We start from the raw sequence: 16,909 nt of genomic DNA on the forward strand, positions 1-16,909 counted from the left end.
AAAAGTACGCACCTGGTCTGACGCATACGCAGGCACCAAGATGCCGGTCCCTCATACTGGGATCGCCAAAGCCCCCGAAGCAGCCCGCCAGTTTATGCGCACCCGAATAACTTTTTTCGCCGCCGTCCCCGCGCACTGTGCCATCTCGCGCCCGCGCCTTAACCGTACCGTGCGGCGGCACCAGCCCCAGCGCAAGGCAAGGCGGGACAGACAGCGGCGACGGGCGAGACACGGCGAGGCTGCGCGCACCAAAAGGACGCGGCTGTACCGTGCAGACTCCACCTACGCACGGCCGCAACCGCCACACTCCTTTTCCCGCCCGCGACGCCGCCGTACTGTATGAGCTCGCGTCTGCGCACCACCATCGACTCGATTTGACTGACCTGCACCTTGCCTGACCTTTCACTACCTCCACAGCCTAATCTGATGTCCATCGCGACATTTGTCTCCACGGCCCAGCGCGAGAGCTGACCCTCACAGCCTGGACGACCTCGAGACCCTCTGCCGCTGGCGCTGTCGCTGTCGCTGTTGCTGCGCTGCCTCTCGCTGCCGCTGCCTCTGCCGCTGCCTCTGCCTCTGCCTCTGCCGCCGCCTCTCTTGTCGAGCTGCACCGCACTGCTCTGCTCAGCTCTGCTCTTGCTGAGCCCGTCGCCGAGCCTCGTCGCAGCGGGCGAGCATCTTTGCCCACGCCACACGGCCGCGCCTCGAACTCTTCCTCTGCCTTTGCGACCCGACGCCATCGATACGTAGGGAAGCGCTGCTGCTCTGCCGGCGCGGTGCTGTGCTGTGCTGTGCTGTGTTCCCGCGCTGCCGGTGTAGGTCCGCAGCACCGCTACAAGGCCTCAAACTTACTGTGGTGCGCCGCACTGCAATCGGACTGATCCCAGCCCCCAAGCCAGAGGCCCTGCTCAGCCCGACCTGTCAAGCTCTTCTCTCCTCTCTCCATCCTCCATCTCCGCAGACTGCCTGCTGCCTTTACCAGCAGCTGACCGCACCGCACCTCTGCAGCAAAGTGCGGCAAGCATCGCTGCTCCGCGACTCCAGCCGCTGGTATTTTTTCTGACATCCTCCGCCGTCACCGACCACCACCGCTTACCATCGCCACTTTTCGCCAACCGCCAGACCTCGACAAGCGCGTTTCTCGCCTCCCGCAGGACAGCAACCCGGTCCGACGCGGTTCGCGAAGAATTCACTGCGCTCTCGCCTTTGTCTTCTCTTGAGCAGTGCCTTTCGCCTACACTGGCTAGCCTGTGGGATTTCACGCGGAGAGACATCAGTGGCTTACAAGCACAAAACTTTGATCAAGACATACTTTTACCCAACCCACGCCTTTTTTTTCTTCTCTCTCTCTCTGTTCTTCGATTATTGCCAAAGCTATTTCCTCGCAAGCACTTCGGCAAGAAGCTTCCCTAACCGACATCATGAATCCCAACGTTGGAATGGCAAACATGAATCCAATGGGCGGCCCGGTTGGAAGCGCACCGATGCCCATGATGAATAATGGCGCCATGAACCCCCAGATCGCCGCGGCGGCTGCGGCACGACAACAGCAGCATGCTAATGAGAACCAGCGTGGCGTTCTCAACACATATATATACGAGTACTTCCTGAGACACCAGATGTACGACTGTGCCCGCTCCCTCCTCAACAGCGATCAACAGGTCAACGTCAACAAGGAAGCCGCTGGTCGTCGCGAAAACGGTAGTGGCATGAACGGCGTTGATGACCCTATGGACACTGATTCCAAGGACGACGGCGATTCTAAGCTGCCCGACGATTTACCTCCGCCAAAGCTGCCCATGCCAGCTTCTGACACATCGTTTCTCTACGAGTGGTTCTGCGTCTTCTGGGACATTTACACTGCCCGCGGCGGCAAGGGCGGAAGCCAGACGGTGCAGCAATACGTCCAGCACACCCAGGTACGAGCAATAGATGGCTTTTGCCATGAATTATCTGCCCCATGTGTTACTGTACTGGCATTGGGAAAAGACATATCCTTGCTAATCAAAAGCCGCAGCAGCAACAGAGAATGAAGCAGACTCAGCAGCAAGAGCTGTTACGTCAAATGCGCCCTGACCTGGCGGCGCAGCAGCAGTACCAGGCGCAGTACTTGAGGAACATGCAAAACCCCATGGCCATGTCCATAAACAAGAACAACCTGGCCCGGGCAGCCATGGCCAACAATCAAAAGTAAGCAGCGGCGAATGCGGGCGTGGCATTTACCCCAGAGCCTCGAAACTAATCCTCTTTCTTTGCAGCCCTCAAATGCAGATGCTGCAAGCAAAGCAGAATCAGATGCAGCGAGATCCTTCCGGTATGGACGGCAACCGGGATCGGCCAACCTCCCCCGCATCAGGAGAGAATGCGCCGTCTCCCTCGAAGCGCCCACGCATTGAGGGCGGTCCCTTCAACGGCAACCAGCCCGGCGCCATGATGGCAAACGGCCGCCCTGGCCAAGGCATGCCCGGTCCGCAGATGGGCAATGTCGCCAACGCTCAGCAGGTTCTCGCCGCCAACGGCATCAACCCTGCCCAGCTCAACCCCCAGCAGATGCAGAACTTTGCCAACACGCCGCCAGCCGCACAGCAAAAGTCGATTGCTACTTACTCTCACAATCTTCAGCAGCACCATGGCAACCAGATTGGCAACAAGCAGATCCCTGGCGTGGGCGGCCCCCAGAACCAGAGCTCGCCGATGATGCCCCAGGGCCCCGACGGCAACTCCCTTAACGCTTTTTACAACCCCGAGATGAATGGTCCCGGCGGTATGCGACCGGGTCCCGGCGGCCCTCAGGCGGCTGCTCCGGGCAGCAACCATGCTCTGCAGGACTACCAGATGCAACTCATGCTGCTTGAGCAGCAGAACAAGAAGCGCCTGATGATGGCCCGCCAGGAGCAGAGCGACATGATGCCCCGAGACGGCCAGCAAAACCCGTCTGGCCCCAACGGACCGGGCTTCCCCGACACGTCGCCCCAGGCAATGCGATCCGGCGCTTCCCCCAACCCCGCGGAGCAGATGAAGCGCGGCACCCCCCAGATGAACAACTCGGGCATCCCCTCGCCGGTCCCTGACGGCGGCCAGTCTCGCGAGTCGCCCAATGCCATGAACTTCTTGGGCAACCACGTGGACGTCAACATGGCGCCTCACTTCTACAAGGGAGTGGACGGCAGCAACATGGCGCAGGCCCAGATGAACGGCATGCGTCCTCCCAGCTCGCACCCGGGCCAGCAATTCAACGGTCCCATGAATGCGCAGATGATGGCCGCCCGACAGCAGCAGCAGGGCGCCCAGGGCAACCCGCAGCAGTGGCAGCCGGGCATGAACGGCCAGATGGTGCCGCAGGGCATGCAGCAGGGCCAGCAGGTTCAGGGCACTCCGCAGCAGCGGTCCATGCCTCCTCCGTCGGCGCCAGCAGCCGCGGCCGCCAACGCAAACAACCGGACAACCGCGTCGCCCCAGCAGGCTGCGGCAGCACCGCCCACCCCTAGCCAGGCAAACAAGGCGGCGCCCAAGAAGAAGGACACCAAGAATGCCAAGGACAAGGTAAGAGCCGCATCCCAGACAGCCCCCATTTTGCAATCTGACGGATCTTATAGCGAACCGCTGCGCAGAAGAAGTCCAACCAGAACATCAACAACGCCGCCGCCGCCTCGGCGGAGAACGGCGCCGAGCCCGACGCGGCAGCGCCCGCGACTCCCATCACGCCCGTTGTCAACCCGGCCTTTAAGAACGCCCAGGGCGGAGGCCCCGTGCCCAACGCAACAGCTGCAGCGGCCACAACAGGAATCCCCGCCCCGACAGCCGCAGCCAGCGCGCCGGTGCCCCCTCAAGCCGCTCCTGTGCCTCAGCCTTCGCATGAGCTTGCCCAGAATAACACCCTGGGCATGGACAACTTTGCGATGACGGTAGGTCATGTCCTGTTTAACCCCCCCTTTCATTATCCATATAGGTTTCAGTTTCACTAACGCTTGCCCTCAGGACTTTGCCATGGAGCTGGCCAACCCGCTGCACTCGGACAATGTACTGAATGACTTTGACTTTGACTCGTTCTTGAACGACGGCGACGGTAACAACGAGCCGTTTGACTTTAACGGCTCATACCCAGGGATGGAGGGCGGCGAGATCAGTGCGGAGTAGGGTAGGGAAATCCTGCGCTCAAGCCAGTGCAGTTCTGGAGATGGGTCGGCAGCTCATTGAGCTCTTTTGCTTGCGCTTTCACGTTTTGTGCCTTTGTGTGGTTTTCCAGGGTTTATCTCTCTAATCTGGCATCATTCGACTTTGGCGTTGAGGGTGGATTAATTATATCAAATGGTCATGCGGCGATCCGGTTTCTTTCCCCAGGGGCTTTTTTTCTTCACTTTTGATGGTTTGAAACGGGCACACAAAAAGAGAAAAAAAAAAAGAAGAAACAGAGAGATGTTTTGTTGTCCCTGAGGGTTGATTTGACTTTGGACTCTCTTCCTTCCTTCTTTTTCTTTTTTTAAAACGCACACCTCTTGGTCCTTTCTTTCTTTTCCCCCCTTTTTTTCTCCTTTTTTTGTATTTTGGTCTTTTCTTTCTCCTGTCATTTCTTCAAGTAGTCCGTCCACGTCAAATGTTTCCCATGCTGTTCTGTTGGAGAGGGCCTTGGGCCGTTTTGGAGGGCGGATGGGGAATAAGAGGGAAGTGGATGGACAAAGGTGGCTACCTATGTATCATCTTTCTCTACATCTTCCACATCAGGCCCTCCAAATGGTATGACAGGCCTTCTCCTTCATTGTGTAAAACGTCCCTTTTTTTTTTCCATCATTTCCTTTGATCTTTTTTGGTCTTGACGACGATTTCGATAATGGTCTCTCTCTCTCTCTTTTCAATTTTTTTTTTTTTTTATCTTTTCTTTCCACATACCATATTAGTCGACAAGTGAACCACCACCCCGCCGTTGTAAAAGACCAACCTGGAGTTTTCTTTTGATCTCATCACCAATTTCACTGGTATTTGACTTGTGCCTCTGTGTCTTGCGCCGTGCTAAATTGTCATATTGTGAATGGAGGAGCTTGATGCGTGGCAGGGCGTAGTGTGATACAAAAAGATTGAATGCCGACGTGCCAAGTGTAACCAGCCACTTCTCCTCCCCACGACGGCGACACACACTTGTAAGGTACCTATTTGGTGCTACAACAACATGTCAAGTCACACAACCCAGCTGTCAAAAAAAGAGAAAGAGAAAAGTCAAACGACAAAAGGTACGTCTTTCATAACGGTCATGGGTATAGCGAATCTACCATATATGTACAGCGAAGTGAATATGGTCCCGCCCCCGCGCTGAGAGAGGGGGGCCGTGATATATATGTGCTTTTTCAAACATGGAATCCGACAAGTCTATCCAAAAAATGTCCAACATCTTTTTTTCTTTTTGCATTTTCAAGGGTATTTTTCCTTCGTCTTCTTCTTTCTTCCTTGTCTTGCTTTTTCTTTCAGTAATGGGTTTTCATAACTTCGTCGAGATTGCCTTCTAAGCAGACTCGTAGACGGCAACGTATTGCACTTCAAACATGTTGCCCCAGCCGGACAAGGTCGCCTCGGTAGGGTCGCCCTGTTGCACCACAGTCAGTCCGATGCTCATGACGAATATATAGACAAGAGGGAGGGAAGAAACGTACGGGCCATGTGCCACCAACGGCCAGGTTGAGGATAATGTACATGGGCGAGTGCGCGAGCGTGGCCCAGAGGCCCTCGTCGCCAATCTGGGCACCGGTCAGGGTATGAAAGAGCGTGCCGTCCATGAACCACTGGATCGTCTCCGTCTGCCAGTAGTTGGACGAGCGATCGATCTTGAGGGTCCAGGTGTGGAACTTGTCGTCCTGGGGGATGGCGATGCTCTCGCCCAGGCCGCTGGGCTCGTTGCAGGCGCCGCCGCCCGTGTGGTCGCAGTGGACGGTGCCGTAGCCCGTCAGCTGGCCGTTGATCTGCTCAAAGATGTCGAGCTCGCCGCACAGCGGCCAGGGCGTGCCGTGGCGCATGGAGTCGCCCAGCATCCAAAAGGCCGGCCACATGCCCGCCTTCTGGTCGATGGCGCTGTCGCCGCCGCGCAGGGCGGCCTGGACCTGCATCGTCTTGCCGGGGCTCGGGGTCCAGGCCTGGATGGATTCGATGCGCGACGAGGTCCATTCGCCCAGCAGCGACTTCTGCGGCACCAGCTGCAGCGTCTGGCCGCCCGAGAGCTGCATGTTGGACGGCAGGTTGGTGTACGTCTCGAGCTCCTGGTTGTTGTGCAGGTCCGTGACGACGGTCCACTGGGTGAGGTCCACCATGTCGCCCTGGTTGCCGACAAACGTCTCCTGCCAGACGAGGTTCATGCCCGAGATGTTGGGCGAGAGCGTGGCCCTGGCGGAGGGGACGGCCACCAGGGCGAGGACCAGCGAGGCGAGGGATTGGAAGTGCATTTTTGTCGAGGAACTGGCTCTTGTGTTCCTTGTCTTGTCTGAGTTGCGTCTCTCTCTTGATGGGGGATATCCGGGTCAGGGAGTGACGGCCAGGATGTCGTGATCAGATGAGCTCTGGGGTTAAAGGACTGGTTTTGCTTGTTTTGCTCTGATGTCCAGAATGAATGAATCGATCTGAACCGAGGGAATGTATGGCAGCTAGACGTAGCCAAATGGACGAGTGTCTGTTCTTGTCCTGCGTGTCTGCTTTTTGTCTTGTCTGTTCAACAGCACCAAGAACAGGATCAGGAAACAAAGCACAACAGAAAAGGAGTGTGTGCGCAATATCGAACCAGCGAAGATGTCAAATAAGGAAAGTAACCGGCCACAGGCCTGGAAGAAGGGAATGGAGTTGCGAGAGAAGAAAAGGAGAGAGAAGAAGAAGATGAAAAAGACGAAGAAGCTGAAGAAGCTGAGCAGAGCAGAAGCGAAGCAGGAGCAGGATTCTAGATGCATGGTGGCAACAAGGCCGCTTAAGTAGATGCTCGCTGCTTGAATCATGTGCTTCGGCGAGGCTCACTGTCAGTCACTACCTAGTAAGGTACCTGCCTACATGTAAGGTATGGTCGGTAAGGTACAGTACCTGACTGTTGCTGATGGACAGGGGACATGGCGAGATATCACGAGCATGGGTTACGGGGGTGTACTGGCAGAGGTACTGGCATGTGCTTGGGCGCGGCTACGGGGTACCTCTTTCTCTGGATTGTGATACCCGCCGCTCGTTTACTCTGTTGGGTTGCAATGGAGGTGCTGGCGATGTACAGCACAGGTAGATGCTATCTCAGAGGGGACAAAGAGAATCCAGTCATTCCTCTCTGCCTTGACATGCCATGCCATGCATGCAGGCGACAAGATCCACAGAGGCCCAAGCGCTTGCCCGGCAAAAAAGAAAAAAAAAAAGCGACGAGACCCTGAGGAAGAGGAGGAGGATGAGGAGGGCCAAAAAGAGAGGGGTGGCAACAGATGATACTACTCGTATAGTCCAAAAGTAAACGAAAGTTCAGGGGGGAAGATGCCGAGAAAGGGCAGCCAGTCAGAGCATGGAGCGGGACGCATCGTTGGGCAGAATCAGACGCAGTGCCGATAGTCGAGAATAAGTCTTGATGAGAAGTGATAGGCGAGCAAAAAGAGAGTGAAAAAAAAACAGCATGATTTGCAGGGATTCAGGGGGGAGGGGAGGGGATTTTTTTCTCAAGCGCGCAGCCAGGGGGGGTGGGCGATAATACCTACTCAATACTACCAGAAGCCTAAAAAGAAACGTGGGATATGGGGGCCAGGCACAAGGCACAAGGCACGATCACGGCAAGTCAGAAAAGTTTTGAAACAAAGGTCAAAAGAGAGCGCCAGGGGTTCGTGCAGTAGCGCGGCTGGTAGTTACAGCAGTAGCTTGGTGATGGTTGGGGGGGCCGAGGATTGGCTGGTGGTGTTTCTTGGTGTCGAGTCAGATGCGCGGGTGATTGATTTGATGCTACAGTGCCTACAGTACAGTACAAGTACAAGTAAAGGACTCGTATGTGTTTGTGAGGATGCGTGCATTGATGCTGCTGGATTGGATGGTTGGTTGGTTGGTTGGGTGAGATTGGGTGCTTTGGTGAAGACCAGGGATGCCGGATGCGGGCGTTTGCAGTTGAGAGAGTGCTGCAGTAGGAAACCTTGTCATGTCTGGTTGAAGCCGAGGGAATTCCTAGGATACATAGTTGGGACAGTACTGTTTAGACTATCTATCAAGCTATCGAGACCGTTTTGTCTGGCGTCCGAGTCGAGGTGAGGCGATCGCCGCACATCATCGCCTTGAAGAGCAGGCCAAAACGCGATAGATAGACCGACAGACCAGGGGGGTCGGTCCTCCATCAACTGACTACGGCAAACGGCATCTGCAGGACATGCTCTATAAGATTCCCAATAGCCAAGTCACAGCTGCTGTTCACCGTAATTCCACTTACCAATAGCTCATGATTTACATCGTAAAAGTCTCGCAAAAGCAACGTGGACAAACAGGTCCCCTCCATCTTTCCCCATCATCCCCGCCGCGTCCCCAATCGGATCCCTTTCCACATGCCAGAAGCACAAACCACCAAAAGAGGCGAAAAACCGCCCGAGCCAAGGGGGGGGGAGAGAGAAAAACGGTAGTGGCCCGCCACCTGGATCCATCTAGAACACGCAAGCAAACAGGACAGGCAAACGAGAAGAAGAGACGAGAAGAAAAGATGCTCGAATAGAAAAGGCAAGGCAAGGGAAATCCCCCAGCATGCATTGATCGTGCGACTAGTCCTCGTAACGCAGAGAATAAAATACGAGATCGCCGCCGTAGGACTGACTGCCGATGAGCGGCGCTTGGTGCCTCCCTTATCGTATGTTATCACCGTACCTAAATAATAATGAGTAGATTCACGTCAATATAAAGGATCTCTTCACTGCAAAATCTGTCTTGCTAAAGCATCGATATCCATATATCACCCATCCGGCCGAGGCCTTTTCAGCTCACGGTAAGCCCTGCAGTCCCTTACAGCAAACAAGTCGAACCAAAGCCCCCAAATATTATTGTATCCCGTTTGCCCTGCATATAACCCCCCCATTCCCCTCCTCCAACATTCCATGCAGGCAGGGGTCCGTACATAGTAGTAGTAGTACTAGTAGTATCAACTCCCAATGCCCATCAACAAACGCTCTCCGGATTCACGCTGTCCATCCCCCAATGCTTCCCCCCAGCGAATCCCCAAGCCTCTTCTCCAGCTGCACAATCGTATGCTGGTAGACCCGCGCAGCGTCCAGACACGTCTCGTCATCATCATCGTCGTCATCATGAATTCCCCAACCTCCGCCACCACCACCACCATCACCACCACCATCACCACCACCACCACCAATTTCATCACCATCATCGCCGTCCCCTTCATCTTCCTCATCCGTATCTTCATCCTCCTCATCCTCCGGCTCGCCACTGCTCATAATCTCCACCATGAGCAACCGCGTCTGCTCCACCAGACTCCGGCACCGCACCATGTCCGTCGTCGTCATGCCCATCCGCAGCCCGTTTTCGAACCCCGGGAGCGTCTCCTTGGTCTCAATGTCCTGCCCGCAGAGCAGGCTGGCGAAGCAGTGGTCCAGCTTGTGCAGCAGGTCAAACGACGCCTTGGGGGATGGCGGGAAGGACCGGACGTATTGCGTAAAATCGCTGGCCAGCCTGAGCAGAAACTGCACCTGCAGGATAGCTGGTTGTTCGTAGCATATTAGTTAGCATGGCCCTATTCTATCTACCCTCTCTCCATCCACCCCGTGATATCAAGTTGAAACCGTAGAATCAAGCAACGTTGGTAGAGGGGCAAATAATACGTACGAGTTCCCGATTGCCACAGGATATTAACCACCTCATCCAGCTCCTTGCACACCTCCCCAAAGGTGCGAAAGCCAACCACGTCGTCTCCCTCCTGCGTGCCCCCAAACTTCTTGACGTAGCGCCGCGAAATGGTCATGAGCTTCTCCTCGGCGTACCGCCGCACCATTTCCTCCTTGCTTCCGCCGGGCCGCAGCGGCGTCCTTCTCGGGTGCGGCAGGCTGGAGGCCGCGCGGGACGAGGCTGAGGAGGGGGCGGGCGAGGGGAGGCCGCCTTGGGGAGGGATGAAGCCGCCTGGCTCTCGGGATGATTCCATCATCGTGGTGGTGATGTCTCTGATTTATCAATGGATGTTGCGCCGGTCAATTGAATTGTATGGTGATTTGACGTCTGTTTGTATAGGTGCTGATATGGGTAATACTCAGATTGATGGGTGATGATGATGATAAGTGAGTGGGCTGGGGGGGCGGGGTGTTGAATACCCTGGAGGGTTGACGGAAATGTCTGGAAAAAAGAATGGATGCAATGCAGGTTACAACCCGCTCTGAACTGGTGAGATCAAGGGTGGTTGGTGACTTGATTGCCAGGCAAGTAAGTAACTTTGAGGCTCAACGTTCTTGTGGTGTAGGTTTGAATTGTGATTCATCACTGGGCAGCCAAGTTGCCTGACGCAATATTGTGACGTCTGATGGCTGACTGACAGACAGACAGACAGACTGGGACAATTAGCTATGAGTAACTACTACTACTAATAGGGAGCGACTCCAGGGCGAAACGGTCTTTTGCGCCACAAATAAGATGCGAGTGAGTTCAAAAAAAAGTTCAACAACTCAATTGAGAGTTGCCAAGATGATTCGATTCGCCTTAAGTGAAGAAGTCATCTTGACGTGATTGATGGATTGATTGATCATGAGAAAGTGCGAAATAAAAAGCAAAAAGATGTGATTCCGCCCGGGCTCGAACCGGGGACCTTTTCGGTGGTGTCAACTGAACTGTTAACGAAATGTCATAACCAACTAGACCACGGAACCAGAAGCTGTTTCGCTTGACAGAACCGTGTCCAATCTGCACTCATGTTACGTCATTCAAACTCAATCATGTGACCCGCCCTACCGCATGCAATGCAATCGATGGCGGGGCCGTTATTCCGATTTTTCGGCCTCGGTGACGATCTCGCCTCGAACTTTCTCTGTCGCAACTTTCCCTACGCTTTTTCTGATTTGCGCTTCCACGTCAAGCCCCCCCAAGACCAGATCAAAACATCATCGCAATGCCTCCCAAGCGAATCTACGGCGAAAAGGGCGGACGCCGCGCGCCCAAGGGCTTCGTTGCGTCAACGTACGACACACTGACGAATGCCGAGAACGCCGCCTTTGTTCGCAGCATTGCCATCTTTGGCGTGAGCTTCCACTATTGATGACCTGATTGTTGTGTACGGAAGCTGACGAGTCTGAACAGGCCGCCGTTACCTTTCTCTCCAGCTCATGGGGCGAGATCCTGCTGCCTCCGTACGTTATTCACACCCAAGAGACCCCAACGTGCGACGCGCGCATCTGTTGCTAACAGTGGATGATATGCAGTCAATAAGCGATAGGCGCTCTTCCTACGAATTCTCACGATCCAACTTCAATGAAAAAATAAATCGACAAAATTACTCAACATCAAGGCTTCATACGAATGAGTCAGTGTACAATAGAAGGGCGATGTCAGGGACCTCGCAGCTATCCCGCAGCTATAACGCCCTCCATACCTTACCTCTATCAAGAATGCAGCCGCTTTGCTCCTGGGATGCAACTCCCTCGCTGCTAGTACGCAAGGGATGCTATTCTAAAGAAACGGGCATAAGGAAAAACTATAAGAAGGCATAATAGCTACTAGAAAGAAGATAGGTCAGAGATTAATAAAGTCCCTTGCCAGCACCTTGCTGATACTTGGGTTCACGATGTTATAAAAGCATGATGTGTCCGTCATGTTAAATGTCTATTGACCTTATTCTTCCTAATCAACTCGATCTTAGGCGATAAGTTAATATAATGCAACCTGGTATAGACATCCAGTATGATATCCTCGTCACAGGCTCATCAAGCCACCTCGGCCACGCCCTCACAATCTTGTAGCCCTCGTTATATCAGGTTAGTGAAAACTCAATAGCAAAACTTTAAAAATTCAGGGTGAGAGTGATTCACACATCAGAGCTCAACAACTTAGGTACCTGACCGCCTCACATGACTTTCAGCAGTACAAGAAGCAAGCCCTTCCTCTCCAACTTCTTTCTTCTTCCCTCTTTCTTCAAGCCCTCCCTCTCCAACTTCTTTCTTCTTCCCTCTCTCTCCAACTTCTTTCTTCTTCCCTCTCTCTCCAACTTCTTTCTTCTTCCCTCTCTCTTCAAGCCCACCGAAACCACGTCTCCAAAGGTAAGTCTCCATCCTACTCACCTAGGTTATCACATTATATGCACATCTTGAATGTTGGAGGTTGTGAAGCTAATTCCGAGTATTCAGCTCTACAAACATCCGCTTCAAAATGTCAGCCAACCAACGCCGCCTCGAATCCAGCTCCGATCCATACCCAGTTTCACCAACGCTGGAGAAAGACATAGCCGCCAATCTTCATCTCTACTCTCTCTTGTCAACCGTAGAGCAAGACAATATCCAGGCTTCTGGCGAACTAGGCGATTTAGAGCAGCAGCTCAGTAGGATGTTATCTTTACACAGTCGGGTCTCGACAACTTCTTCCAATGCCCAGCAGCACACTGCCGCTCAGTCCCAGATTATCTCAGCCTTCAAGAAGATCGGCGCTGGCGCCTGCGGTGCCATCTTTGCTCAGGATGGGAAATCGTTCGTGTTCAAGTTGTCTAAAACAAATGACGAGTCATTGTGGAATGATTACAAGATGCATACTCGCACCTCATCTGCGTTCGGAAAATGGGAATTTACAGAGATCAAAATCCCGGAGATATACTTCTTTGTTCCACACGATGACCCTCGATATCTCGAACAGAATCCTGAGCTGGCGGAAGGGGCTTCACAAGTTTGCAATCTACCTGCCAACGTCCTTGTCTCTGAACGCATCCCACCTTTGGCCAAACCTACCCGCAAGCTTTTGATCGAGAAATACTGTGCACCAAGAATCAAGCAAGCTGCTCTTAGCGACACGGCAAACAGAGACTGCTTGGTGAGGCCTTATCTTGGCTCAACGCAAGGCAAGGTTGGAGGTCTCTTTTTCTCTCTGAGAAACTTCAAGATGCATCTTAACCAGATGGTGGATCTCCAGCTCGACGTCAAATCCATTGCCAGCCGCATGGGCACGGCTATGGCAATCATGCACTGGGAGGCGAGGACAGATGCCCGAGATGTCGAGTTTGTTTTCGGCAGCTCCTCAAAGAAAATCTCGGCTCGGCTTAGTCTGGAGGAACTCGAGAAGATCCAACGTCCTACTTATACTGGCCCACCCTCCTACATCACCGAGGACTTTTTCCATAGATCCACGGATCTTTGGCTCCTGGATTTCAACCAAGTCAGAACGATTACTATGGATGAAGCTGGAGTTTCGCAGGCCGTTGAAGCTGCTCGAATCAATGACCCATACCTTCCAAAGCCACTAGGGGATTCTAGTACTGAGAAGATCATTTGGAATGCATTTGCAAAACATTACATCTGGGCCGCAGACCTGATCCTTGCAGACAGCCAAGAGTTGTTATGGCTTCCACGCTTGTTCATCCGCGGGCTTATCGAGGCTCAAGAACAGAAGAAGGAGAGGGATTCACATTGAGCAAGCAGTAACAACCCTAAGGGTCTGTTTCCCGTCGACAATCAGGCCACCCATATCTTCTAAGGCCGCTGGGAGAGAGCGCAGTTAAGAAGCAGGTTTGGTATGCGTTTGAGAAGAGTTATACCACAGCGGTCGATGCCATGTTAGAAGGCGATGCATCCAGGGGGCATTTGCCGGGATTGTTCATTCGCGGACTTGTGGAGGCCGAGGAGCAGAGGAAGATGAGAGCTCAGGCAACAGGGATGGAGATGATGATATCTTAGGGAAAACATCCTTTATAGGACATGAATCGTAGGACTGCCTAAGGAACCAATGCAAACAGTTGCATATAATAGAAGACACTCTTCAGTATCACTTGTGCTGGCCGGCCGAGACAAAATCGACGTGTCTGGACAGGACAAGCTTGCTACTTCCAAAGCACAAGTTTACTCACTTTTGCTGGCCATTAATTGCCAAACCAAGCCAGAAGAGAGGGAAGTCGCAGTTGCCAGAGCCTCGCGAGAGAAGCAGGAGACGAGGTCGACGGTAAACATTGGCTCTATCTTAGGCGCGACCTCATGCCGAGGCAACGACCGATCTTCTGCTTCTGACTACATCTGTCTACAGATCAATCAATGCTTGTTTCTTTATACGGCTTCTTCCGTCCCTCACGCACCCAGAACACTTGTTATTCGCTCTGCCCTCCTCATCTCCCCTCGCTCTTTGTCTTCTGTCTCTTCCCACCCTCGCTCCGTTTTGCGCGCAGTTCACCTGGCCAGCCTGAATCCCTAGAGACGGGGAAGAAAATCACCCCTTGTTGACCTCTGGCTGTTGTTCTCGGGTGAAGCTGTTTTGACTGATACGGGAACAATGTCTTCTGCAAGTGTTCGACCTGCGCCCCCGTCGTCTCAGGGAGGACTGGCACGGCTGGTGTCGCGATTCGAGAGCCTCGATGCTTCGCCGAAGTCGCGACCCGGAGTTGGAGGAGCACAAAAGACTCGAGGCCGTCCGCCTGTCGCTTCCAAGATTCCTGCTCCCTCCTCGTCCGCGGAACCAAGGCTGAAGCGTATTACAACTACTGGCCCGATCCCTCGATCCGTGACATCGTCATCTCTGGCTCCCGCGAAAGCTCTCCCCGTCAAGAATGGCTTACTGAAGTCTCCTGTCAAGCATCGCCGTGTTGGGAATGCCGTCGCTTCGCCTTCTGCAGGAGTTGCGCAAGGGGGCTCGGTGGTTGCGCAGAGGAGGAGATTGTTTGAGCGAGGGCTTGATGAGAATATTGCTCCCAGTGCGTAGCATTCTTGTCTATTACGACTCCTTCAAAGATGGCCGCATGCATTTTTTACTGCAAGAGTACTGATGTTTGCAGATGTTTTGCAAATAGATACCTACGAACCTAAACGCGTTGCTTCACCTGCTCCCCTCGATGACAAAGCGCCCTCCTTGGCGGACAGCCCCGCGAAAGCATCTTCAATTATATCCGTAGGCGTCGACGAGGCGCTATCAGGCCTCCATGACGAGAAGGATGTCGTTCCGGACTCAATGACTCCTACCAGCCAGGTCGCGCACCCGGAATACCTGCCACCGCCCCTCGCCTCGAGCCGTCCCTCTTCTCGGAATCAGGAGGAGAGCGAAGCTGGCGCCCAGGGCAAGAAGGACACATCGCAGCGAGGATCCGAGCCCCGAATCAAGTTGCAGGGAGGCATATTTCTACCCAAGCCGCCCTCTCCGCTCAAGAGCATGGTGGTGACCGACGTGGGCGGCTGGCCCTCGAAGCCATCTGACACCATTCCCGAGGTGGTCTTGTCTGGAAGCAGCAGTGTGAAAACCAACCCCCAAGAGGCCTCCGGTTCTTCTCCCGACAAGCAGGAAAAGGATCTGAATACGCCGTCCGAGGTGACTCTTTGCTACCCATGTCACGAGGCCGTACTTCTCTCGTCTGCCAGCGATGCCCTGCAAGCGCTCAAAGAGCGAAGCGGTTCGTCTCTGGCCACCTCCAAGATCCCGTCTCCGCAGTCAAAGGTGTCGAATCTCCGGACAAAGTTTGACGGCACGTTGCCCTCGTCAGTCTCGATGCCGGCAGTCTCAAAGAGGCGCTCGCAGGCCGACACGAAGCAACTCAACACAAAGACGCCTGTGCGGCCTTCATCTGCCATGCAGGTTTCTTTACGCCCGGGTCCCAGGCGAGATGGCCGTCAGATTCCACAGCGTTTGAAAGACGGGACCCTCAAAGAGAAGATTGGACTGTGGGAGTCGAGGAGCCAGCAAGAGAAGCGAGAAAGCAAATCCAGGATCCCCAGGACGGCCCTGCCTCCGAAGTTTTCGAAAGCTGCCACTACAAAGAGGATATCTGCCAGCCAGGGGCAGGGGCAGGGAAAGGCAACAATCAGGACGTTTGACGGAGCACCTTCTCCAATGACGTCTTCGGCAGATGATGGATCTCGACACTCGTCAAGCCGTTCACCGGTTGTGGACAGTGTCAGCAGCCAGACGATCGACGTCAAGCCCTTGCCCTACAGCAAGCCATCGCTGCTCAAGCCGACTCGCCAGACGAAGAGCTTTGTAAGTGGAAACACCCGGCTGCTCCCGTTCGTAATGTCTCAAGTGATTAACTTGTCAAGGGGGCAATGATGAGGTCAGACTGGCTCAGAAGGACCAAGGGGAGCTCTGAAGATGGACAGCGCAATGTTGCAGCACCGCTCCAGGTCTACAATGTCGACGGCGAGGGAGGGGTCACCCTTGAGCAGCAGCCATATCAGGAGATGCAGTTCCCGGGCGCTTGGCCGGACGAAGACTGCAATGATTCTTCGCCTACCCAGGAGGGTCCTACCGTTGTCAGCCGCCACCCTTCGCTTCGCTTTCTCAGTCGGCGCCTGATGTCTCGCAGCCAGGGCTTGTTCTTTGTTTCGCAGGCTCGCTGCACGCTTGAGCAGCCTCAGCCTGTGCGGGGGAGGGAGATGCGGCGTCTTGCGAGTCTCTGCCGCGAGAGGATGGCTGCGTTGAGGGGGCGGGCGCAGACGGAGTAGGGGGTTACAGCCTACCTATGTATGTGATGGAGCACTGGAGTATCCTGGGTTTAGCAAGATAGTGGAATACACATGTTATGCTCCTCATTGTTTGCATGTATGTGTGAATGTTTCCAAGTCTACGTGAGGTTCATGATGCGGAGACAATCTTGATGGGGAGAAGAGGCAAGAGATTGAGTAAGCTTGAATTGTCATCATATATATTCTGCCTAAAGAACAATCCAGACCGGAACAGAGAAGTATGGTGTCTCTTCTGAAACCGGATTCCCTGTTGACGCCATGCTTCTTGCTTGTCGATGCTATCTAGTATCGCATATGAAGCGCAAATGGACGGG

General features: G+C 54.1%; 6 protein-coding genes across 6 annotated transcripts; 4 read left to right on the plus strand and 2 right to left on the minus strand.

Annotated features, from left to right (window-relative positions):
- Window positions 1-1,448: 1,448 nt before the first annotated feature.
- TRIREDRAFT_108697 (uncharacterized protein) lies at window positions 1,449-4,137 on the plus strand (the record flags this gene model as incomplete). Its single annotated transcript, XM_006966455.1, has 5 exons — window positions 1,449-1,919; window positions 2,018-2,190; window positions 2,259-3,543; window positions 3,597-3,905; window positions 3,979-4,137. The coding sequence occupies 5 exons, from the start codon at window positions 1,449-1,451 to the stop codon at window positions 4,135-4,137; spliced, it is 2,397 nt and encodes a 798-aa protein (XP_006966517.1).
- A 1,320-nt stretch (window positions 4,138-5,457) lies between these two features.
- Window positions 5,458-6,825, minus strand: TRIREDRAFT_122511 (glycoside hydrolase family 16). The gene is made up of 2 exons (XM_006966546.1): window positions 5,643-6,825; window positions 5,458-5,575 (listed from the first exon to the last, which is right to left on the minus strand). Exons 1-2 carry the CDS (start codon window positions 6,423-6,425, stop codon window positions 5,495-5,497), a joined length of 864 nt encoding a protein of 287 aa, XP_006966608.1. The 5' UTR covers window positions 6,426-6,825; the 3' UTR covers window positions 5,458-5,494.
- A 2,315-nt stretch (window positions 6,826-9,140) lies between these two features.
- On the minus strand, window positions 9,141-10,117 carry TRIREDRAFT_4494 (uncharacterized protein; the record flags this gene model as incomplete). The annotated part of the gene is made up of 2 exons (XM_006966406.1): window positions 9,141-9,676; window positions 9,802-10,117. 2 exons carry the CDS (start codon window positions 10,115-10,117, stop codon window positions 9,141-9,143), a joined length of 852 nt encoding a protein of 283 aa, XP_006966468.1.
- A 919-nt stretch (window positions 10,118-11,036) lies between these two features.
- TRIREDRAFT_108701 (uncharacterized protein) lies at window positions 11,037-11,716 on the plus strand. Its single transcript, XM_006966456.1, has 3 exons — window positions 11,037-11,197; window positions 11,257-11,306; window positions 11,379-11,716. Exons 1-3 carry the CDS (start codon window positions 11,069-11,071, stop codon window positions 11,383-11,385), a joined length of 186 nt encoding a protein of 61 aa, XP_006966518.1. The 5' UTR covers window positions 11,037-11,068; the 3' UTR covers window positions 11,386-11,716.
- Window positions 11,717-12,321: 605 nt separating this feature from the next.
- Window positions 12,322-13,569, plus strand: TRIREDRAFT_79222 (uncharacterized protein; the record flags this gene model as incomplete). Its single annotated transcript, XM_006966457.1, has 1 exon — window positions 12,322-13,569. The coding sequence occupies one exon, from the start codon at window positions 12,322-12,324 to the stop codon at window positions 13,567-13,569; it is 1,248 nt and encodes a 415-aa protein (XP_006966519.1).
- An 849-nt stretch (window positions 13,570-14,418) lies between these two features.
- Window positions 14,419-16,574, plus strand: TRIREDRAFT_108702 (uncharacterized protein; the record flags this gene model as incomplete). Its single annotated transcript, XM_006966458.1, has 3 exons — window positions 14,419-14,836; window positions 14,933-16,110; window positions 16,254-16,574. The coding sequence occupies 3 exons, from the start codon at window positions 14,419-14,421 to the stop codon at window positions 16,572-16,574; spliced, it is 1,917 nt and encodes a 638-aa protein (XP_006966520.1).
- Window positions 16,575-16,909: the final 335 nt, after the last annotated feature.

Source organism: Trichoderma reesei (assembly GCF_000167675.1).
Source record: "Trichoderma reesei QM6a unplaced genomic scaffold TRIREscaffold_13, whole genome shotgun sequence".
NCBI lineage: Eukaryota > Fungi > Ascomycota > Sordariomycetes > Hypocreales > Hypocreaceae > Trichoderma > Trichoderma reesei.

What these genes read in the sequence shown, in the direction of transcription:
- TRIREDRAFT_122511 (XM_006966546.1), bottom strand. Translation starts at nt 6,425, where the DNA reads ATGCACTTCCAATCCCTCGCCTCGCTGGTCCTCGCCCTGGTGGCCGTC. An exon ending in CCGTTGGTGGCACATGGCCC is followed by an intron (nt 5,576 to 5,642) that starts GTACGTTTCTTC and finishes GTGGTGCAACAG; the next exon opens with GGCGACCCTACCGAGGCGAC.
- TRIREDRAFT_108701 (XM_006966456.1), top strand. Translation starts at nt 11,069, where the DNA reads ATGCCTCCCAAGCGAATCTACGGCGAAAAGGGCGGACGCCGCGCGCCC. An exon ending in GCAGCATTGCCATCTTTGGC is followed by an intron (nt 11,198 to 11,256) that starts GTGAGCTTCCAC and finishes GAGTCTGAACAG; the next exon opens with GCCGCCGTTACCTTTCTCTC.